This window comes from Euleptes europaea, chromosome 8, assembly GCF_029931775.1.
Source record: "Euleptes europaea isolate rEulEur1 chromosome 8, rEulEur1.hap1, whole genome shotgun sequence".
Taxonomy (NCBI): Eukaryota; Metazoa; Chordata; class Lepidosauria; order Squamata; family Sphaerodactylidae; genus Euleptes; species Euleptes europaea.
Window position 1 is genome coordinate 64,351,182 of NC_079319.1, and position 23,869 is coordinate 64,375,050.

The 23,869-nt window shown below is 44.0% G+C and overlaps 1 protein-coding gene across 4 annotated transcripts in view; it reads right to left on the reverse strand.

Moving 5' to 3' along the window:
• The window catches only part of NETO1 (neuropilin and tolloid like 1), a 148,368-nt gene extending 125,324 nt beyond the window's left edge, over positions 1-23,044 (reverse strand). For 3 of the 4 annotated variants that reach the window (XR_008933481.1, XM_056854217.1, XM_056854219.1), the window contains exons 1-3: positions 22,932-23,038; positions 13,710-13,763; positions 10,275-10,412 (exon numbers count right to left, since the gene is read on the reverse strand). Coding sequence is in view for 3 of the 4 variants with exons in the window: in XM_056854217.1 (XP_056710195.1) it covers positions 10,275-10,412; positions 13,710-13,763; positions 22,932-22,959 (220 nt within the window). In the remaining variant the exon portion in view is untranslated. Of the gene's footprint in view, positions 1-10,274; positions 10,413-13,709; positions 13,764-22,931 lie in introns of all 4 variants that reach the window. The other variant, XM_056854218.1, reaches the window with a different exon arrangement.
• Between the last annotated feature and the right edge of the window lie 825 nt (positions 23,045-23,869).

Genomic DNA, 23,869 nt, shown 5'->3' on the forward strand with positions numbered 1-23,869 from the left:
ATTGAAGAGCTTTCTATGCCATTAGCCAGGGAATGGGGTCACATGACAAATTAGAAGCAAGAAACAGTGAGAATTAAACCCCCCATTTTAGAAGATGTGATCTCTTCATTGCCCGAATCCATAATAAAGTATATCTTGCCAGGAAAAAATTCCAAGTGCCAAAAAAAGATGGAGCCCAAATGTATTTCTTTTCAAGATCTTTTTGAGCTAAGTATTATTTTATTTCCCAATGTAAAGTGTGAGACTGAACTTTCTAGTCAAAAAATAAGTGTTCAGATTCATTGGGAGATGTAAATAAATAGAGAATGCAAAGTTTGCTTGATTTTGTTCATGTTTCCACTGTAGATCCAAATTAAATACACTTCTGTAAAGAACTTCTTTCAAATGCGTGGAATTTCTTTTTCATTATATGTAATCTCCTTATCCACAACACACAATTGGTGGGGTAAGGGATTCAGTTCAAGGCTAGAAGCATTTTAATTTCAGGTCACAGACCAAACTAACATACTATTGATTTTGTACATGTTCACTCATGGTCATTAACACCAGGGATGTTGTGACCCTAGCTCCTTCTCAAACCATATAAGGCATAAAGCAAAGACTACTTGGAGGCATTCATTGCCCAGCCTATAGGAAGATGGCTAGAGAGAGCATCAAAGTGGCTCTCCAGCATGGTGTAGTGGTTAAGAGAGGTGGTTTGGAGCAGTGGACTCTGGAGAACTGGGTTTGATTCCCCACTCCTACACATGAAGCCAGCTGAGTGACCTTGGGCTAGTCACACTCTCTCAGTCTCACTTACCTCACAAGGTGTTTGTTGTTGCTTAACTTTCCTAGGGGCTGCATGGGATTATGTGGCCAAGGAGGATTTTTTTGAGGTTCCCTATGATGTACACTTTGGAGGCCCTTTTTTTGCCTGCTCCATGCTCCCTCAGGGGGGACTTGAATAATTAAGTCTAGTTTTAAGGCTGCTTAAGCCATAAATTGGTTGGCAGGAATGGGGCAGGTTGTTCATTAGAGGTGGGGAGAATTGGCCAGCATGCTGCATTACCCAAATCAGCCCCTGCCCTTTCCACACATGTATAAAAAAAGGTAAAGGTCCCCTGTGCAAGCACCGGGTCATTCCTGACCCATGGGGTGACGTCACATCCAGACGTTTCCAAGGCAGACTTTGTTTTGCAGGGTGGTTTACCAGTGCCTTCCCCAGTCATCTTCCCTTTACCCCCAGCAAGCTGGGTACTCATTTCACCGACCTCAGAAGGTTGGAAGGCTGAGTCAACCTTGAGCCGGTTACCTGAAACCGACTTCTGTCGGGACCGAACTCAAGTCGTGAGCAGAGCTTGGGACTGCAGTACTGCAGCTTAACACTCTGTGCCATGGGGCTCTTATACACATGTATAGATTAAGCAAAAAGATATTGGAGTAAATTACGACATCTTTTGGTCTGTGTCTACATAGCTGTCGGTTCTGATGCAACAAACCTCTGGGACAGGGAGAGAAAGATGGAGGAGAGACGTAATAAGAAAGTAATTTTATTAATCTGACTAATCCGTGGGAAATCAGTATTAAAAAGGCATGAAAACCAAATCTTATCAATAGGAGTGATTTATATACATAATTGAAATTAAGGTGATTTAACAAATGGAAGAGGCACTATGGCTGCAATCCTGAAGGGGGGAGCCAATCGGCTTAGGAGCTGGCATGACTCCGCACTGACATAAGTGCCCAGTTATCCCGAGATAAGGGGTGTTTACCCTGGCACGAGGGGCCTTTACGCCAGCGCTGGAAAGCCATGCCACTGTGTGGGTATCTGCTGCCGGTGCTGGTATGCAAGTAACAAAATCCCGAAAGTGGAAGCCTGCGCTGGCATGCAGGAGCATTCCTGGGGCTTTCCAAGGGGTGGAGCTGACAGCTTCCTAACCCCTTTTACCCTGGGAACACCCCCTCGAGCAGCGGCACTTTTGGTGGCATAGCCTCGCTCTTTTCAATGGGGGCATTTTCTCTCTTAACATTTTAAAAAGTGTTGTTTTATTTTATTTTTGGGTTCTGGGAAGCCTTTGAGGAGGCAGCATGGCTGAGCTGCTCCCAGCGGATGCCTAAATGCCCCCCCTTCAGGAATGGACTACCCGAGATATACAACGAGCTTTGTCAAGACTGAGAAAGGGACGCCATAGTTAGGGTGGCCAGGTCCCTCTTCACCACTGACGGGAGGTTTTGGGGCCGGAGCCTGAGAAGGGTGGGGTTTGGGTAGGGGAGGGACTTCAATGCCATAGAGTCCAATTGTCAAAGCGCCCATTTTCTCCAGGTGAACTGATCTCTATCAGCTGGAGATCAGTTATAATAGCAGATCTCCAGCTACTACCTGAAAGTTGGCAACCCTATATATTGGCCTTGAATACACTAGCAGGTTTTTCATTGAATAAAGCATGTATTTGAGCAAGGAGGAACTCCAGATTTCTTTTGGATGTCCCCACATATTCTGAACCATTGGATTTGTCCCCCTGGACCACTAAAGTTTGCTAGGCCTGTCCCTCTTGCCAAGTCTAGATACTGTGTTTAAGCTCGCTCCAACCACAGGCTGGGTATTTTTACAGTCTCATGTCAGTAGGGTTGCCAGGTCCCTCATCTCAACCGGCAGGAGATTTTGGGTGTGGAGCCTGAAGAGGGCAGGGTTTGGGGAGGGGAGGGACTTCAATGCCATAGAGTTCAATTGCCAAAGAGGACATTTTTCTCCAGGTGATCTGATCTCTATTGGCTGGAGATCAGTTGAATTAGCAGGAAATCTCCTGCTACTACCTGGCAGTTGGCTACCCTACATGTCAGCAACTGTGACTGAAAGCTGAAGCAAGTGGGAGTCCCCCCCCCCCACTCTTGCAATAAAAGACTCAATGTCCAGCTCTTCCCGGCTTGTCTGTCATCAAATGCTGCAAATAATTCACAGTGGGTAGCCGTGTTAGTCTGTCTGCAGTAGTAGAAAAGGGCAAGAGTCCAGTAGCACCTTAAAGACAAACAAAAACATTTTCTGGTAGGGTATGAGCTTTCGTGAGCTGTGGCTCATACCCTACCAGAAAATATTTTTTGTTAGTCTTTAAGGTGCTACTGGACTCTTGCCCTTTTCTATCAAATGCTGCAGTTGGCCATCACAACCTGTATCCCTTCTTTTAATATAATCCTGCCCATGTGCTAACAACTCCAGAGGCCCCATAACATCCCATTATTATTGCACCCTGTGGGCCTGCTCCCATATCCCCACTGTAATTTGTTATCATTTCTTCCACCTTTTCGGAGTGAGCAAAGGCAGGAGATAAGATTCACAAGTGGCTGGGCCTGGGAGAAGTCATCATCTTGGCAGATTACTGGCACAGAGCAGAGTTGATGGGTCGGAAGAAGTCTGATTAGAGTCCAAGGGCTTTTTACCCCACCCATAGCAAAAAATCAACACAAAAGTTGCTGTACAATTCAAATGCAGCTGTCCTGCACCGAGCTTCTCCTCCCTGAAATCCTAACCCATCTTTTTAATTTAGATTCTAATTACCTTTCTTCAAAGACTCCTGATAACATGGGAAAGACTGCTTAATGCTTGCATGTCTTGTCATCTTTTTTCATCTAATTATCCTACACAAGGGCCATCTTGAGGTTTTGCATCTACTTAAAAAGGGGGCCCTGGGTTCTAACTAGAAGCAGAGCAACAGTTGCGGTGAAATAACTCCCACAATTAAGGCTTTAATTCTTACCAGCCTGTAATTTCACGTAGCTGACAGCTGAAGCTAAGGAGGAAAAAACAACAACACCCTGTTTCCGTTTTAAAAGCGTGTCTGGAAATGAGAGATTGATCTAAACATCTCCCCTTCATAAATATGAGCAGCTTCCCTGCTAATGGCTTGCAAGAAGCTTCAATACCTCCAGTTGCTCAGCAATTGAACAGGGGAAGCCAGGGTCATTTTTCTTTTTAAAAAAGAGATGCGATGCTGGCTTTGAAGGATGCCTTCTGAATACAAGGGATGTGAATAGAATTAGCGAATATTATTACTCAAGCAGATAATTATATAGATGTGCTGGGGAACAACAAAATACCAGTGCTGTTCGATACAGATATAGTTATGAAGGGAGAAGAAGAATGCCATTTGCCTTATACAAAGGAAGACGGCCTTCAAAAGAATTGCCCCTGCTAATTTGGCACTGCTTATTATAAATTCATATCTATGTTGCAGGGAATTTTCCGCAATATCTTTTTTATGTTTAACAAATAAGAATGTTACTGTAACATTCACCAACTATTAAAAAAAAAATAATGAGACCTGCAATTTGCACCAAAAAGAAACACTGCCCCTGTTACATGTTTAACTCTTCAACTAGGAGTAAAACCATTGATCAGGAAAATACAGTTGAGTCTGCACTTAGTAACAAACCTGGGTTTCCAGCCACATAATATGCAAAATAACCCCAGTTCTAAAAAGAATACACATCGTTTAGTTCAGCCTATTACAGAGAACATCAGGTTAGTGCCATGTTCTTATATAAAGAAGGAAAAGGAGTAAAATTCAGCATCCATTATGGACTTTTGGCATAGCTTTGATGCCAAAAAGTGGAGGGTATCGCTTGCAAGCTCTGTTCTGTAGTACGTGTATGCGCCAATTTGGGATAATTATTAGGGTTGCCAACTTCCAGGTACTAGCTGGAGATCTCCTGCTATTAGAACTGAGCTCCAGCTGGTAGAGATCAGTTCACCTGGAGAAAATAGCCCCTTTGGCAATTGGACTCTATGGCATTAAAGTCTCTCCCCTCCCCAAACCCTGCCTTCCTCAGGCTCCACCCCAAAAACCTCCTGCCAGTGGCAAAGAGGGACCTGGCAACCCTAATAATTATCCACACAATCTAACCATTTGTATAGCATTGGCATGGTTCAAGGTAGCGTTTTTATATCACATCATACAAGATTCATATGTAGGGTTGCCAACCTCCAGCAACTAGCTGGAGATCTCCTGCTATTACAATTGCTCTCCAGCCTAGAGAAAATGCCCTCTTTGGCAATTGGACTCTATGGCATTGAAGTCCCTCCTCTCCCCAAACCTGCCCTCCTCAGGTTCCACCCCCAAAATCTCCCAGCGGTGGTGAAGAGGGACCTGGAAACCCTATTGATATGTATATTTCAGATCTTAATTTATCCTGAGAAATGATTAAGATATCTTCATAGAACTTTGTATCAAAAGGGGTACAAATCTACAGACTGCTTAGTGATCAAGTGTTCCCTTGCCATCTTCACTTTCTTCCTATCTCAGGCCCTAACCATAGTCTAAGGTAAGGTAAAGGTCCCCTGTGCATGCATCTATATTACTCTTACACAATATTTTTTAACCAAAAATTACTGTAGCATTTTTATCCTGCCTTCATGTGAGAGATGATATTGCTTCCTGGTTTAATGACTTGGGTCAACATACATAACAAGGCAGTCTCCTATGCTCTGTCTCATTGCAGATCCTTCATTCTACTGAGACCCAACTTAGGGGGGTTACCGCACTTGTATTCCCAGCAATGTATTAAGAGTTTGAAAATGTTATAAAAAATACTGTTTGCACTTTGTTTGGCCCCTTTAGCTGTGAAGACGTCTTCCAACCATTTATAAGTCGTGGTATCCAAAAACCCTTTTAAAGCGATGTTTTTTATAACGTTTTCAAACTCTTAATACATCGCTGGGAATACAAAGTGTGGTAACGCCCTTAGCAATACCAGTTGTGATCTAAGAAAGCACATCTCATCTAGTGCATGTATTGAGATGGTCATACTGCTGTGGAACTCCTTCCCCTAGAGATCTGCCAAAGTCTGAGCCATATATCTATTTTGGTGTGAAAGGGCCACCGCACAGTATCTTTGCACAATGAATAGCTATATGATGGCCTTGTGAAAGCACTACTCAGGAAATATAAGTCCCCTCATTTAGAAATGAATGTGTTTTTGAGCATTTTTCAGGATGTTGTCACTAACAATTTTAAAATGTGAGTGAGAAAAAAATATTAAATTGTATTATAATGCATACATTGTATTATTGTACATACACAGGGCATACCTGACCGGAATGCCTGCGCCGGACTTAGGAGGCAACGCAGCGATGCTGCCTCCTAAGGAGGTTTCGGCCCAGCCCGGAGGTTGCACTCACATTTTAAAATTGCTAGTGATCACATCCTGAAAAATGCTAAAAAAACACATTCAACCCTATGTGGGTTGCACGGGAGATACCCCACCTTAAAGGTGGTGTATCTCGGGGGGAAAGGGGGCGTTCCCAAGCCAAAATGGCTCAGGAAACAGCCTAATGGTGGCCCTGCCCCCCGGCTGGCACCGTGATACCCAGGGAATGCCTCCCAAGACAATGATGTGGCCTTTGCTGGCGTCCATACGCCAGAGGCAGGCTCCAGTGGCTTCTGGGCCTGGTGCTGCCACGCCAGCAGCCAAAGACCAAAGTCTGGCCCTGCACGCTGGTGCTGGGGCCACGAACACTAGCATGCGCCACCTGGACTCCTGCGCTGTGGGCCCTTCAGCAAGCGTAGGCCGTCGCCCGCCTCCACAGGCCTTTGGGCGCAGCAGCCAGAGCTTCTCAGGAATGTGCTGTAAGTCTATAGCATACATTGGCACAGAATGTTGCAATAGCTAAAGTCTGAAATAGCACTAAGGACATCCATGGAAGACAATGCTGTCAGTGGCTAAAGACATCATAGTTAAAACCACAACCTCCAGTTTTAGAAAGACAACATACCGCTGGCTATTAGTTATTGGAGATGAACATTAGCATATAGATATCACAACGGAGTTCTGCTTTTGACCGTCTTTGAAACAGCTTTCCTACCCTTGCTGGTAGGCCAAGTGAGGAGCAAAATGAAACATTGAGTTGGATCCAGCCAGCCTTAGTCTCAACCAATTCCCCACCTTACTACTGTTCTCATCCTGCATGGCTTTTGGCCCTGCAGGTCCCATGATCCCCAGCATAGTCTTTTGGGTGGTCAAAGGGAGACTCTCCGTCATTTCTTAGCAACAGAAAAACTGGCTAGATCTAACCCATTAGTTAGATTCACTACAATTCTTTTGTAAAATTACTTGTATTGAGATTTGTACATTTCCAAGTTTTACAAAAGTGTCATTGCAGAAGAAAAGCAGAATTCATTATTTGGCATTTGCTGGATCTAATTATAAGACTACATTTCACATATATTTGTTCTGGATATAAATAATCTGGGAATCCATATTATCTTAATCTCCATTTTAGCAGACTAAAACCCTTCCAATTTTTCTTTTAGAAGACTTCGGATGGCTTATTAATCTGTTGCATCTCTTTTTATAGATCAAAACCTGGCAGGACCTTATGCCATGCCTCAACATTCTTAAAGACAAGAAAGCATGTGAATCCTATCTCCATGTCATTGTTACCAGATGTTTAAATTATTATTATGCGGATATTAGATGGTTTTCCATTAAAACACTCTCACTGTCCTGGAATATATTAGAGAACAGATTTACAGTTGTGTCTAACTCAGGATCTGGACTCCAAGAAAAGCCACATCCAGTTATTTAGAGTGGTTTACAACAGCACTAGGAAAGTGTACCCCAATGATTCATTCACTTGTTCAGAAATAGATGCAGGCTCAGATCCTTCTCACTAGGAAGGCTCCATGTTATCATAATTAAGTCGACTGGTTTCTGATGTCCCTGCTTTCCAAGATATTGCCTAACCTTGCTAGCCAGAACTCCTTGTACATAGGTATAGTTTGGAATTTCCATATTAGAGGAGGAGGAGAAGAAGAAGAGCTGGTTTTTATATGTCGACTTTCTCTACCACTTAAGGGAGAATCAAACCGGCTTACAATCACCTTCCCTTCCCCTCCCCACAACAGACACCCTGTGAGGTAAGTGGGGCTGAAAGAGTGTGACTAGCACAAGGTAACTCAGCTGGCTTCAAGTGTAGGAGTGGGGAAACAAATCCAGTTCACCAGATTAGCGTCTGCCACTCATGTGGAGGAGTGGGGAATCAAACCCGGTTCTCCAGATTAGAGTCCACCGCTCCAAACCACTGCTCTTAACCACTACACCACACTGGCTACAACAGAAAAAGAGCTGCAACAAAAATATGTAATGTGATACCTAGAAAGTTGATAAAATAAACTTTCAGTTGCAGAAAATGTTCTACTGATCAGTAAGAACATGGTACAGTAAAAGTACAGGCAAGAAGAGAGAGATGAGAGTCTAGTAATTTGCCTAGCACTAGGCAGTATTTCCCTGACTGGTAAAGTTATGGCACCTGCTTCTTTAACAGCTCCATTTCAGTTTTCTGGCCTGAGTTCACTAAGCCAAAAGAGAAAAAGAGAGGAGCTGCCATGGCAAAAACACTGAAATTCCTTGACTGTGTAAGTGAACTGCAGTAAGATACAGCTTAGGGCTCTTGCTTTCTCCAGGAAGTAAAAAGAGAAGAGATGAGATAAGACCAGAAGCTGCCACAATGCAGCCTGGCTTATTATTGGGACTGTTGACATAGAGCACTGTGCTGTGGTAGAGGGAGGGAAGGGAAGAGCAGCAGAAGGGTATCTCAGACTTGGTCACACAGTATTATATATCTTTAAATACATGTTTTCACTTTTAATATGTATATTCTGGATTTTATCAAGTTATGTTACTGGAAATTGTTATACAGGCCAGAGACTATGTTACTGGAAATTGTTATACAGGCCAGAGACTAGTTGTTAGGAACAAACTGGTACAGGAAAGGTTAAACAGGCAGCCCAGCAAGCAGGTAGGAAGACCCCTTTTAGTATTGGAGAGAAGGAAAAGTTAAAGAATGGCAGATAATCAGTTTAGAAATGTCAGTTGGGCATATGACAGAATGACAGTGTACTGAGTGATGCTGAAGCGTATACAGTTTTGAAGACTAGGGAATTAGATAGAGAAAGGTTTTTAAGGTGAAGATATAGTTGTTGATATTCTAACATATCCTGAACTGTTACCTGTGTTACTAAGTATTACCTTCTCAACCAATCCTCTCACTCAGGTTCCTAAAACAGATTTTACTAGTAATATAGGTCTGAATATTCAACATGTTTTTCCTTTAAAGTACATTTTATTTTGAAAGGACTTGTTAAGAGCATCTTGTTAACCTCTCGCAACTATTACCATCTTCCTGGGGATAAGTGTGGAAATGATTTGTCCTGAAACCAGGACTTCACAGCAAGGTTAAGTAAAAACAAACATGGAATACTTCAAAGGCGCAGTTCAAAGAAAAGTTAGGACATAAGAACATAAGAAAAGCCATGCTGGATCAGACCAAGGCCCATCAGTCTGTTCACACAGTCTGTTCACACAGTGGCCAACCAGGTGCCTCTAGGAAGCCCACAAACAAGATGACTGCAGCAGCATTGTCCTGCCTGTGTTCCACAGCACCTAATATAATAGGCATGATCCTCTGATACTGGAGAGAATAGATATGCATCTTGACTAGTATTCATTTTGACTAGTAGCTACGAATAGCCCTATCCTCCATGAACATGTCCACTCCCCTCTTAAAGCCTTCCAAGTTGGCAAGCATCACCACATCCTGGGGCAGGGAGTTCCACAATTTAACTATGCATTGTGTGAAGAAATACTTTCTTTTATCTGTTTTGAATCCCTCACTCTCCATCTTCGGCAGATGACCCCATGTTCTGGTATTATGAGAGAGGAAGAAAAACTTCTCTCTGTCCACTCTCTCCATACCATGCATAATGTTATAGACCACTATCATATCTCCCCTTAACCACCTTCTTTCCAAGCTAAACAGCCCTAAGTATTTCAACCGCTCCTCATAGGGCAGTTGCTCTAGCCCCCTGATCATTTTGGTTGCTCTATTTTGCACCTTCTCAAGCTCTGCAATATCCTTTTTTAGGTGTGAGGACCAGAACTGCACACAGTATTCCAAGTGCGGTATAACTTCTTGGTGGGGGCATCAGAAATGGAAGGAGAGATAGGCATGAGCACGGGGTCAGTGAACTGCTTTACTGGGAACCACTACATCAGTAAGACAGGCAGTGGCAAAAGACATTGTTGCTGGCCTGTTTCGCTACATGTGGTGGCTGAGCTGGGATGAGGCCATTTCACCATGGCAATTTCCCTCCCCTAAAACATAATTGATACACTAAACAGCTTTTCCCCTCAAAGCGAGAATGTTCTATGGCAAGAGAAGCAGATTTACCATCTAACAGAAATATCAAAAAGACTTCGGAGTGGTTAACTATAAGATCAACAACATCAGGAGCAGCACGTACCTTCTATGATGTAGACACACTCTCTGTCAGGAGGATACTTGTTGGGATAATTGGGAGAAGTGAAGATGCCTCCTTCTTGGTATTTTGTCCACATTCCACACTGCACTGTCTTTTGTCCTTCCGAAGTGGCTTGCTTTTCTGGGGTGGGGGGAGGTGACACAGGTACAAACACACATTAGGACATCTTTATTTGACTTTGATCTGTTCATATGACCACGACTGGAAATGTGGCTTGTGATTCAACCCATGTCTGTCTTCTACTCATGGTAGACAAACCAGTTCACTTTGAGCAGCAACCCTTCACCTTGTATCCCCCCTTTGCCAGGCATAAATAGTGAGGTTGGACAGGCATCACCCCAGATCCTCTCTAGAGAGGATTTAAGAAGGAACAATATATTGGGGGGAAATGTGCCACGGTAGCATCATTTTTTTCCCTCATATCTACATTCCTCTTCCCTTATCTCACAAAATATACATCTTTAGGAAGCTATGCTCTAGACTTGCTTCCTACACTGATGAAGAAGATGGAATCAATTAGGCATGCTAGGGAATGACCATGCAACCTTTAGAGATACCCATGGATGCAGAAACTACTTGGTACTTTTCTAGAAAACCATTCATCCCTGTCGTTCCTTGACTGCTTGGTCGTCCTGACCCAATTCTGTGGGTCAGAATTGTGAAACACACCAGCTCTCAAATCTTATATCTGGATGGATGCATTTACAAAAGATATTTTGCCATTTCTGTTCAGCTGTTCAGGTGCCTCCATTGGTTTTAGGAAGGCTTCTTCTCCTCCAACCCCCTCTCCTCTTGTTCTGTTTCTTTCCTTTCCTCTGCAGCCACAGAGACATAGGATGTCAGGAGTGAGGCAGCACTGCACCTGGTAATGTATTCTTTGGGAATGCTGTGTGTTACCATAATCCTGCAGTTCTTCCCCATTTTATATTAACTAGAAATGCTGGTTTTATTTTATGTTATTTAACCCTCCATGATGTGTGGTTTTGAAACACGAATTATTTGCTCTACAGGTACATTTCTGCATAGCACCTGCTCACAGCCTTTCTTTTCTTGATTTAGGTTGCAGATTCATTGCGGTGTATTTGGGGAATGGTTCTGCTCTGCAGCTGGGGAGTGAACGAGGCTACTTTCTCCACTTTCAAACTCTGTGATTTACTAACCGATTCTATAAATTTAACTGCCACAATCTGGCCTTGCCCAAATGTGAAATGTGCAGTGTGGAAGAGAACATATTCTTGTTCCATCTTCCTTTCCTGACTTCTTAACACTTCACTCTAGTTGATATTAATTAGCTACAGTATATACCTCTGTAACCTTTGCCATTTTTAACCTTTTTGATTGCAAGAGTATTTTGTACATGTTTTACCTCATACTATTTACTTATGTAAATTCTCTCTATTTGATGGTCTATGACTGCAAATAAATTGATTGATTTATTGACTTAACACAAGCAACCGCACACCACACTCTGATCTGCATGGGTCTGCCCTGAAATGCAATGCTATTATTGGACCATTTGTTGGTGTCTTTTTTAAAAAAGTCAATACATGTTACACACAGTGGCAGATCTACATTTTTGGGGCCCTGAAGCTTGAACTGTTATGGGGGCCCTTTCACAACCAGCAACAATAGGGCAACATCCAACAAGGCCCTGGCCCCAGCCTGATGGAATGTTCTTCCAAGTAACATCAGGGCCCTATGTAGGGATGCCAGCCTCCAGGTAATAGAAGATCTCCTGCTATTACAACTGATCTCCAGCCAAGTTAAATCAGTTCACCTGGAGAAAATGGCTGCTTTGGCAATTGGTCTCTATGGCACTGAAGTCCCTCCCCTCCCCAAACCCCACCCTCCTTAGGCTCCACCCCAAAAACATCCCGCTGATAGCAAAGTGGGACCTGGCAACCCTAGCCCTATGGGACCTTCAGAAGTTCTGCAGGGCCTGTAAAACAGATTTATTCCACCAGGCCTACAATTGAGGGCAACCACAGGTTGTCATCGTTACTAGCCTCCCTCTCCTCTCCCTCAGGGCTTCTGATGAGGATTTGGCTGTTTGGTCAGGCCTCCAATGGCCCTGTAATTATATGAGTACTATCTTGTTAACGGTATTGAATGGTTTTATGAATTATATTGATTACTTATGAATTTTAGATATATATGATTTTATTATGATTGTTGTTACCTTTTGTCAGGTAAGAGAGAGGAATGGGGATCTTCAGTAGCTGCCACCACTCTGGTGTGAGCCTAACTCAAGAAGGCCCAGAGCACTCTGCTTGCCCCTGGCTGCTGCTTCTCCCAACAGGGTATACTTTCTAAGTGACCAAATGAGGAGAGGACCCAGGGCAGAGTAACAAACAGTTTATTAAAAAGGTGTAATAATAATGATCTCAAGCCACAATAGGACAACAAAACCAGTAAAGGCAGGCAATCAAACAAATAAAAACTCTAATACATCTATCTTTACTGTCCCTAGCCCTCTCCTAGCACCTGATCTCAGGCTAACTCACCCCTTCCTGGAGGAGGGATCCCTCCATCTGCAACAGCCTCTCCCCAGCCCTGCTTTCTAGGAGTGAACCCCCTCCCTTTTCAGGCAAGGCCTTTTATTCTTTCTCCCCAGGCACCACTCCCTTACCCTAATTGGCCCTAGCCTTCCATCCAAATGCTCTTCCACCAATCACAAGGGCCAGAGGGTACCTGGGAGATGTAGGCCTGGAAACTACTTTAATATAGGCCTCCCTAGGGCCTGTAGGCTGCACTTGAGGCCTAGGATCATGACACCCACCCTGAGCCCGGCTTTGACCGGGAATGAGGGTGGCCTACAAATTTAACTAATAAATAATAATAATAGGGAGGGGGTCATCAGAGGGATAAAGAGGTGAAAATCTGATCTTTTGGTGTTGAAATGCACAAGCAAGACGAATGCAGCCTGAATTGAGAATTCAGATGTCTTTTTATAGTTCTGATTGGCTCAAGCCTAAGGACTGAGCTATAGAATTATTAAGCTGTGCACCAAAGAAGGATTTGAGGATCCAGCAGCCAAAATGTAGACTATGAATAGATTCTGGTGAGCTCAGTGAGCCCTCAGGGAGTTCAAGCACTGCAAGCCCCCAAGAAAATTTTGAAATTTGACAAATTACAGGGACATTTTGAGGCCATGTGAAATGGGTACTATTAAAGCATGTTCTAAAGTCAATATTAAGTACTTCAACCCATTGGCTTATGATTCTATCACTAAAAAACTACATTGATTTAGTAGATAAATTCACTCATTAAAAAAAGTTGCTTTGGGTGCCCCTCCAGGATTGGGGGCCCTGAAGCTTAAGCTTCATTAGTTTCACAGTATATCTGCCTCTGGTTACACATTCAATAATATTTAAAAGATTCCAAAGATTAAGAATATTTCTTGTAAAAAAGACATACCTGCTCCTTTTTTTGTTGCCCCAGCCCAATGTAGGATGATAAAACTTGCTACAACTGAAAAAAGAAAGAACCATCTATTACTTACAGGTAGTTACAACAGCACAAATATAACATACCATTACTAAGGTAAAAATGCACTAAAGAAGAAGAGTTGTTTTTTTATATGCCGATTTTCTCTACCTTTTAAGGAGAATCAAACCGGCTTACAGTCTCCTTCCCTTCTTCTCCCCACAACAGACACCTTGTGAGGTAGGTGAGGCTGAGAGAACTCGAAGAGAACTGTGACCAGCCCAAGGTCACCCAGCTGGCTTTATGTGTAGGAGTGGGGAACTGACCCGGTTCACCAGATTAGAGTCCGCTGCTCATGTGGAGGAGGGGGAAATCAAACCCGGTTCTCCAAATTAGAGTCCACCACTCCTAACTACTACACCACGCTGGCTCCCAGCAAGCAAGGAACTATGTGTCACACTTTGTGGTTGCCTTTAGAAATATGTGATCTCTTAATGTTGATCAGGATCAGCTCCATAGTGTGTGGCAATCTCTGCCTGTGCCTCTCTCTCACACGCACAGCACATTCTGCCCACCCTTGTCCCCTCCACTGTTCAGTCTTCTTTGCTAGAAATTATGTTAGGGCCTTCTTTATGGAGAATTTCAAGCTACAACCAATATTCAGTCCATTCTCTTGTAGAGAGCTGAAGACAGTGAATTTGCTACTACCATCATTATTTGTGTTATTACTCTTTGACATTCAGCCTACACAAAGACATTTGATCATAACCTGTGCTGGCTGATTTAACTTATTTGATCCATTCAAGCCAAATCACAATGGTATCATCTGCAGAAATGAAAACTACATATTTCCATACAATGAATATCCAATGTCCCAGTTTTTCAATACAGCCTTCTAAACCAGTTGACTTGAATAGGTATAGAAGAGTATAACTCTGCTTAGGAGGGCACTGTAAATAACTCGAGCAGTATTTTTAATGCAGATCTTTTCTCCTGTTGAACCATATTAGCTGTTGAGAGGAAAAGTCCGGTGTCAGTCTAAATTGCAATCTAAGTCTCCTGTTTATACCTGTAAGTTATCACCTGGCACTAGGCCCATAATCACTGTGCCACCAGAGTACATCATAAGCATAAAGAACTGCTGCCCTGATCTTTGGCTGAAAAGTATACTACAACTCATATGTCCAGCCAGATCTGAGCTAATGGCAGCCTTCTGATATTATATAACCGCTGCTTCATGCCGGGCTCCCCCCAGTAAAAGTCAATACCAATTAACATAATTGTCCTACGGACTCCTGAAGCTCTGCACCTCAATCTGTCTTGCTTGATGGTGCTGAAAACATCTGCTGAACCATTCCCCTAATTTAATCTTGCTGGAAATCTTGCCCAAATGGCCACTGAGCTCCTGGCTCAACTGTCAGCAACTCACCAATGCAACAACACACTAGACAATAAGCTAGTTTTGATGCACTACCATTTTATGGCCTTGATCCACTTCACTGATGCATTGACCTATTTTACCTGAACAGAACGTGCATAGCCATCTGTATCAGACATCTCCATCAAGTTAAAGGATGCTGGTCGAACATTAAGATGCATATCCACAACATCTGAATGTCCAGATTTCCCCTGCTACATTAGAATGCAAAAGTTTTGAAATGGCTCTTTGTGGAACGGTTTCCTTCCTTGTATATCATATCAGTGTGTACTTGCTGTTATTTCCAACAGCTCCCTTCTCTTAAAAAAGGGTACAGTTTCCTCTCTTTTTATAAATAGTTGCAAAAATGTATGGAGAAACTGCAGTCTTTCAATATCCCCAAAGATATCTGCCTTTTGGTATCATTTATTATATATAGCTTAGGATTGTCCAGCTAGTGCCTTTTACAGTCTTCCTAGTTAGCACACTATATGTTGCAGTCAATATAAAACAAATCTGTTATCAAAGCAGGATGGGATTGCGTCTCTGCCAACAAGATTGGAATAGCTATTCCTTAGAACCCTTTCGTCTCCTTCTCCTTCAATGATTCAGTTGCTTCATGTTAACCAAGTACCATAATAATTACAGTAAAGTATGACTGACTTATCCAGTTCCAGTGCAAAAAGAGCGCCTGTGTGCAAAAAAGCATTTAGTTGTAACTTGCTCATAACTTTCGGTGTCTCTTCAAAGCGGCCATTAAATAATTAAATACTGATAGAGTACCAGCCTTATCTTTACCAGACAGCAGATAGATTAAATGATAGTCATGAGAACAAACAGGAAAGTGTGAAATCAATGGAGTAATAAGATCTTATAGAAAAGTATAAATCACAACTGAATAAAAAATGGGTAAGTGTTTCTGTCTTTGCCTTTCCACATCAGAGGAGCATGCCTATTATATTAGGTGCTGTGGAACACAGGCAGGATAATGTTGCTGCAGCCATCTTGTTTGTGAGCTTCCTAGAGGCACCAGGTTGGCCACTGTGCGAACAGACTGCTGGAGGTGATGGGCCTTGGTCTGATCCAGCATGGCTTTTCTTATGCTATTATGTTCACATGGGCAGACTCTCTGTCCAATTGGGCTATCTAGGAATCCGCCAAATAACTCGTTGAGGGGGAAGGCATTGTGTCTGGCTGAGAAGAAAAGTCTTTGAAAGGTTAAGAATGTTAAATAGTCAAATAACATTAAGAATGTTAAATAGTCTGGTAGCACTGGAAAAGATGGGGTACTCTGTCCCCAGAAAGAGGGTGCACATTTTCCTTTTGGCATCACCACGCAGTTCAAGATGGTCCCTACAGACAGACTTATCATGGGGTTAGTAGTTGATTTGCAGCCTGGCCCACTAAACGCTTCTCAAGTGGACAGGGATGCCGAAAGGGAGGAGGGTTATGAGATCAACATTCTGGGAACCCATGAAACCAGGCTAATCATGCAGTTTGTTTTTATATGCTGTTTGGGTTGGCTCCGGAGAATGTGATGAGGAGGCACAGATGGAATCTTTCTCTGAGGCTCTGTTGTGCGTTTCAGTAGCCCTGCCAGCAGAAGCTCTTTTTAGGAGGGTTTGTACTGGCAAAGTACTGGGTGTGTTTTTTTTGGGGGGGGGGAGGGAGAGCTGAAGGAAATACTGGGACATCAATGGGAATATAATTTCTGTTTCTGTAAACTGCAATGTCTGTTTGTTTAACATCCATATCGTCATTAGTACTTAAGAATGCATTTAGTGAATACCATTTGCAAGGGAAATTTGCAAATGTTATTTGCAGTTTTTGTTTCCTCTATGAATCTTGCCTGATTTCCAACCCTGGCCTTTTTTCCTTTTCAAAGATAGATGGTTGCAATACACAAGATTCTGTAAATGTTCAGAGCCCATTTCGGTTTGAAACAGGAGCATAGTGTAGTTACCGATTTACTAATGGGCATTTTATGTGGAACAAAATACAAAAAGGCTCTGAGCTTATTGGGGGTACTAACAGCACACACGTTTTTAGATAATATAAAGGTTTGCTGTTTATGAATCAATGGAATCTACAGATTGAGAGCTTTAAAAAACTGGCTGTTTTTGTAGCAAATTGAATGCATGCAACTTTGCAACCTTGTAATCACCAAGGTTGGAATAACCCTGTGAAGAAATTAATTATGTTTCTTGTTTACATTTAGGGATGAAAATCTTTACAGGTTATTAGTTGTCAAATAAGAAAATGTGAACTAAATTTCAGTGGCCTACACCCATTCTATTACCTTCTGATTTGCGGGTAAAATGAGACTAAACTGCTTACTGGATATTCCTAGTGAGCATCACACTGCACTCTGTCCCTCTTTGTGGGTACCAGGAACCTTGATTAATCATGCTTTAGGGTCCAGAATGAACTTTGGGCATTTAGACAACCTAAATGAAAGATTAAAGTGGACCAATATATTGCTTCCTAGACTCGGCATGCTGCTAACATGTCTTAGTATGTCCTGAACGTTGATGGGACATTTTTCACCCCTTTCTTCCATTGCTACAAGTGTGCTACGTGTGTGTGTGTGTGTGTGTGTGTGTGTGTGTGTTAAGTGCCATCAAGTTGCTTCTGACTCATGGCAACCCTATGAATCAATGTCCTCCAAAACGTCCCATCCTTAACAGCCTTGCTCAGATCTTGCAAATTGAGGGTCGTGGCTTCCTTTATAGAGTCAATCCATCTCTTGTTGGGTCTTCCTCTTTTCCTGCTGCCTTCAACTATTCCTATCATGATTGTATTTTCCAGTGACTCTTGTCTTCTCATAAAGTGACCAAAGTACGGTAGCCTCAGTTTAGTCATTTTAGCTTCTAGGATCAGTTCAGGCTTTGATTTGATCTATAACCTACTGATTTGTTGTTGTTTTTTGGCGGTCCAGGGTATCCGTAACACTCTCCTCCAACACCACATTTCAAAGGAATCTACTTTCTTCCTATCAGCTTTTTTATACATGCCCCTAAATGTAAAAGTCCTAAATGTATCCCTTCCACTCAATACATCATAGGGCCTAAACACACTTAACATTAGCCATAGAGATACCAGTGAAATTGATATCCCCTTAACCCATCTCCCTTGTCATAACCTTCACAAGTACTTATCTCCAGAGCCCTGCCATCACACTGGAAGACTATGGTCTCCCAATCAGTAGCTACTAGGGATGCAGAAATCTTCAGCAGTATGGTACCATCCCATGCAACAACTCACATGGAAATACATACGTGGTGTCACCCTTATTGCAAATGTAATGCATATTTTGGCCCATAGTGGGTTCTTCTGGCATGGAAATCCTCACGGGCCATTGCTGGTCATCCGATTGTATCTCAGATCTCAAAGGAATGCTTGCACATACCTTGAAGCTGCAACCACGGTTCATTGCCTAGGTATCCCTTGCTTTCTTACATCATTCAGCTGCCCATCCAACACCAGCTGCTTCAGATCAGCAGATACCTAGCCAATTTGTTCTCAATATTTATCTCCACCTCACTGTACCCTTTCTGGAATTACCCTACAGAGCCTAAATTGAAGGATGAACAGTTATCTGTACATAATAAAATCAGTGAACAGCCTTGCTCAGGGAAGTGGGATAGCCACATTGCTTCCCCCTTGATCTTTCTTTTGGGACTTGATGAATTGTGCATAAAAGTTAGAGCATGCAGTCTACAGAGAGGAGGCTGTCACGTAGAAGGAAACTATCTAGTCTACAGCTATGTGGAGAAGCAATATGTCCGTTTCACATAATACCACCACCCTCACCAAAAGATTCTGGGTTATGCTTTGAAATCCCAGCCTGAATGGCTGCTGAGCTAATACTTCACTCCAGCCACCAATCCAAAATCATGGCTGCCCTACAAGGTAGGCCTGCTAACAACTAGCAACAGCATTTATCAGTTCTCTGAAATAATGTGATATCCTCCATTCTCCTTAGATAATACATCTCATGCAACAATTTATATCAACTGGTCAGAAGTCTAGCACTATATTGCAGTTAGACCAATCCCATCCAGGACTTTGTATTTATCAAGAAATGGGGAGAAAACACTGTTTTTAGCTTATGTATAATTGAAAGTTTACATATATATTTCATCTTCAATCTTTACACTACTTTTCAGAATTTTTTTGATATATGCATTTTCATTGTAGAAATGAAAGTACCAGGACTCATAAAATATGTGTCACCTAGCTGAGGCTACTAGAGGGGGGGTGATGGGAGTTCAGTACTGATGCCTTGTTTCTTGTTGTTGTTTTTCTAATAAATATCTTCCAGTATGGTTGACACATTGCTCCAAAGTGGCTAGTTGTGCCCGGTTCGGCTGGAAGAGAATGTTTGTGCCAAGAGCTACAGAATATGTCCTACAAAGTTTAAAAAAAAGAAGGCATACAGACAGACACACTGAAATTCACTGAATACTACTCCAAAACCATGCCTGAAACATATTTATTTCCTTAAAAATATATGACATAGTCACATAGCCATTGTGAATGTGCAAGTGATGCATCGAGCATTCAAAAAATGGAGAGAAGGAACACCTTTCTCTGTATTGTTCTTGGAGGAGGTAGAACCTCAAAAAAGATCTTGATCTGAAGAAGGGTATACTGTGAACCACTGACTTTAACAACTAACATTATCAAAATATTTATATTAGTTTATAACATGATCTCTATTATTAAGACTGAAAGATTCTGTTCAACCATACATGCTTAGCTCCAATTCCTTGACATCCCAGTCCTAAAGGCTGTAGCTCAAGAGAAGGTCTAACTTTAATGGCACTTACTTCCAAGTACAAGGCTAATGAGTGGGCTGTATGTATAAGTATGTACAAGACTGCAGTCTTGTACACATAACTGGTAGTGATTACAATTGGTTTGCCCTGACCTGGATGGTCCAGGCTAGCCTGATCTCATCAGATCTCAGAAGCTAAGCAGGGTCGGCCCTGGTTAGTATTTGGATGACCACCAAGGAATACCAGGGTTGCTGTGCAGAAGAAGGCACTGGCAAACCACCTCTGTTAGTCTCTTGCCATGAAAACCCCAAAATGGGTAGCCATAAGTCGGCTGCAACTTGACGGCACTTTACACACACACAATTGGTTTGGGCAGACTTTGCTTTCAAACTGCATTGATGATCACAGCCCTAATGAATCCTGGATATATAACCCTTATTCATTACTCAGTCATTTCCATCTGCAAATGGGAATAACATCATTCTACTGCTGGCCATTTTGATCACAAGCAAGGTAAACGGTACAACTCACATCAAATTATGTTACTAGCCAAAGTCCCTTTGATTCTAACAATGGAACAGACATTGTGAAGCCGTTTGCACTTTAAAAAGTGGGATAAAAATTATGCATGCTTTTTAGCTGCAAAGCACCTGCATACTAACAGCTTGGCACTGCTTACACATAACTTTTAAAATTTAATTGTGTTCACATGATTGGAAATGTACTAATGCAAAACAATCAGCTTTCCTTTCATCTGATGTCTTCATGTGGCCTCCATCAAAGAAGGCTGTACATGGGGTGGGGGGAGGCTGAAGACTTCATGAAGGTTCAAAATAGGTAAACTGACAAGAGTAGCTATCCTGAAATCCTCCTTCTTTCTTTTCCATTATTCACTGTGCAAGATGGAGATATAAAGACTATCTGGTGACTTCAATTCAGATGCCTTACTGCTCATTATATTATTAAGACAACTTCAGGCAAGGCAAGAAAGAACAGGATAAATCAATAGATGTCTATAGATATTAAAGTTATCGCTGTTCAGATTGGTGTCTCGGCATAGCTTTGTCGGTGGCCAATGGGGACCCCTCCCCCGTCTCCAGCAGAAAAGCTGGTTGTTTCACCCACAGCCTCCGAGGCAATGTTGCACATGTTTCGAGGGCATGCTCAAATGGGATTAAATTGGCTTCAGTCCAAGTATTTCGCCCTGTATTGTGGGACGGAATGTCCTCTGGCTTTAGTGCATCTCTATCCAGGGTCCGGCGTTAGGGAAACCGCTGGTACATGCTAAGCTCGCAGTCACATTCAGCACCATGGCCAGCATCCTTCCGATATCTGGTGCGACGCAGACCCCCTCGCTCACAAGTTTCGGGCTATTTACGCAGGGGAGGTTTTGCCTTGGGTTTGCCTCTCTCTAGACGCACGTTTTCCCCATCTGAGTTCTCAAAACTCCGCATGGGGGCTTATTGTCGAGTTTGGGGAATTTGGATGGGGAAAGTGTGCATCTAGAGAGTGGCAAATCCAAACCAAAACCTCCCATGCGCAAATGGCCTCGCTGAATTGTTTAACATAGAAAACAGCCCTGTCCTAAAGCACTTTTATTAAAAAAAATGTCGAAGACCGAATCATAACCTTTTTTTTTTTTTTTTTGCATTTCTTGTTGGCGATGACCGCCGCTGTCCAAATTCAGTAGCAACGGTGTTAATCCTGAGTAATGACAGCCATCGTTGAGTTTTCTGCACCAGATTAATGTCGATGTCGTGTGGGATTGGCACCAGGGACGAATGTCTGTCATTTGAGTCGTTCAGATCTGGCGTAGGAACCCAAACTCTGGTGACATGACTCCGTGCAAGATCATGGGATTTAGAAGAACAGACAAGAACATGGGATTTGCACCGAGGAAGTATATAAAGGCAAAGCCATCTGCTGTATTGAACAGACTGGCCGGGAAGTAAGTCCTATTAAAATATAGGAGCCTGACTTCCAGATCGTAATTGAGGATCGCCGCCACCCTGGTGGAGTCTGCCTAATCTCTGCTCCTGGACTCATTACGCGGTTCAATCCCCTTGCTACTAGGGCAGCTGACACCTTTTTTTGTAAAGTGTGCTCCTCGAGGCCTAAAGATATCACCGGCTTAACTGCAGGCAAAAAAAAAAAGTATCGAGAGTTTTGCAGGTCGCTCCCCTCGCCCCCTCCCTTTATGCACGACTTTGAAAGCGACCAGCTCTCGGACTGGAGCCCTTCACCCTCGCCAAAACAACCCCAAGGAAGCGATCCACCGGCCCAACTGTCCAGCTAGCTTTCTGGCGGCCTGAGACATAGAGGAAGGGGAGGGGGGAGTCGAGTGTCCAGAGGAGGGCAACAAAGATGGTGAGGGGTCTGGAGACCAAGCCCTATGAGGAAAGGTTGAAGGAGCTGGGTATGCTTAGCCTGAAGAGGAGGCGGCTCAGAGGGGATCTGATAACCATCTTCAAGTGCTTGAAGAGCACCCTATAGAGGAGGGTGCCGAGTTTTTTTTCTGTTGCCCCAGAAGGTCGGACCAGAACCAACGGGTTAAAGTTAAATCAAAAGAGTTTCCCTCTAGACATTAGGAAGAATTTTCTAACAGTTAGAGCGGTTCCTCAGTGGAACAGGCTTCCTCGAGAGGTGGTAGGCTCTCCTTCCCTGGAGGTTTTTAAGCAAAGGCTAGATGGCCATCTGTCAGCAGTGCTGATTCTATGACCTTAGGCAGATGATGAGAGGGAGGGCCTCTTGGGCCTCTTCTGGACATGGAGTGGGGGGGTCAATGGGGGTGTAGGGGGGGAGGTGGTTGTGGGTTTCCTGCATTGTGCAGCGGGTAGGACTAGATGACCCTGGTGGTCCCTTCCAACTCTATGATTCTGTGAGTGGGGAGATTTACACCTGCGCCACCGAGCTGCTCGCCTAGGCTTCCTCGACCCGCGGGGTCCCAACCCTGCTCTGAAGGAGACGGCGGCGAGGAGCGTCTGCCCCGGGCACGGGAAGGCAAGGGGTACTCACTGTGAAACAAGCTGCGCCCATGGATCATGTCTGTTCCTTACACAAGGGGCTTCGCTCTCCACTAATTCCATTTAGAGACGGGGGGGCTTCCAGCGCTGGGAAGAGGATGGAGCCGGGCCGCCGGGAGCCCGCCGCACGCCGCACCCGAGGGGAGCCGCCTCGCCCTCTGCCTTCCCTCCTCTCGCCGTCTCCCCGGGATCAGCCGCCCATCTCGGTCGCTGAGCGCCGGAGCTGCCAGCATCGGATCCTAGCCGCGGCGGCGGCGGCGGCGGCAGCAGCAACTTAGAGCACAACCGAGAGTCTGCATAACTGGCCGCGAAGGACAAGCGGGGGGGAAAGAAGAGAGAGAGGCAGAGAGAGACCTGGACGCCCCACCTCGCCTCCGAGAGCTGGCAGTCCACCACCGGGAGCCACTGGGGCTGGAGCAAGGGGGTGAGGAGGAGGAGGAGGAGGAGGAGGAGGGGAAGGAGGGCTCGTCTCGCTCTCAGCCAGAGGCTACCCTCCCCTAATCGCCAGTTTCGTACAACACCAGAAGCAGACCCAGGTCTTTCCCAGAGAAGGTCGAGGCCAGCCTTTCCCAGTCCTTTGGGTTCTGGCGCTGCATGGAAGGCAGGATTAAGGGGTCCGGCATCCGTTCCCGCGGCTTGCTGCTTCTGCCTGGCGGGAGGGGAGGGGGGAAGATCCCAGCAGGGGAAAGGGAGTTGAAAGGGAGAGGGGGGGGGAGGAGAGAGAGATCTACCCGAGGGGGGATGGGGTCATATCGTCGCCCCCAGCGGTCCTTAGGTGAGGCGGAAGCCTTTCAAGGCGACCCCGAGCATGATGACTAAGCCTCAGCCAAGACCCCGACCATGTTGGCGAAGCCTGGAGAGCAGAGAGGTTTGGAAGCGCGGCGCCCCCGACTCAGGTCTTCGGCTGGCAGTCTAGGGTAGGAGTGGAGC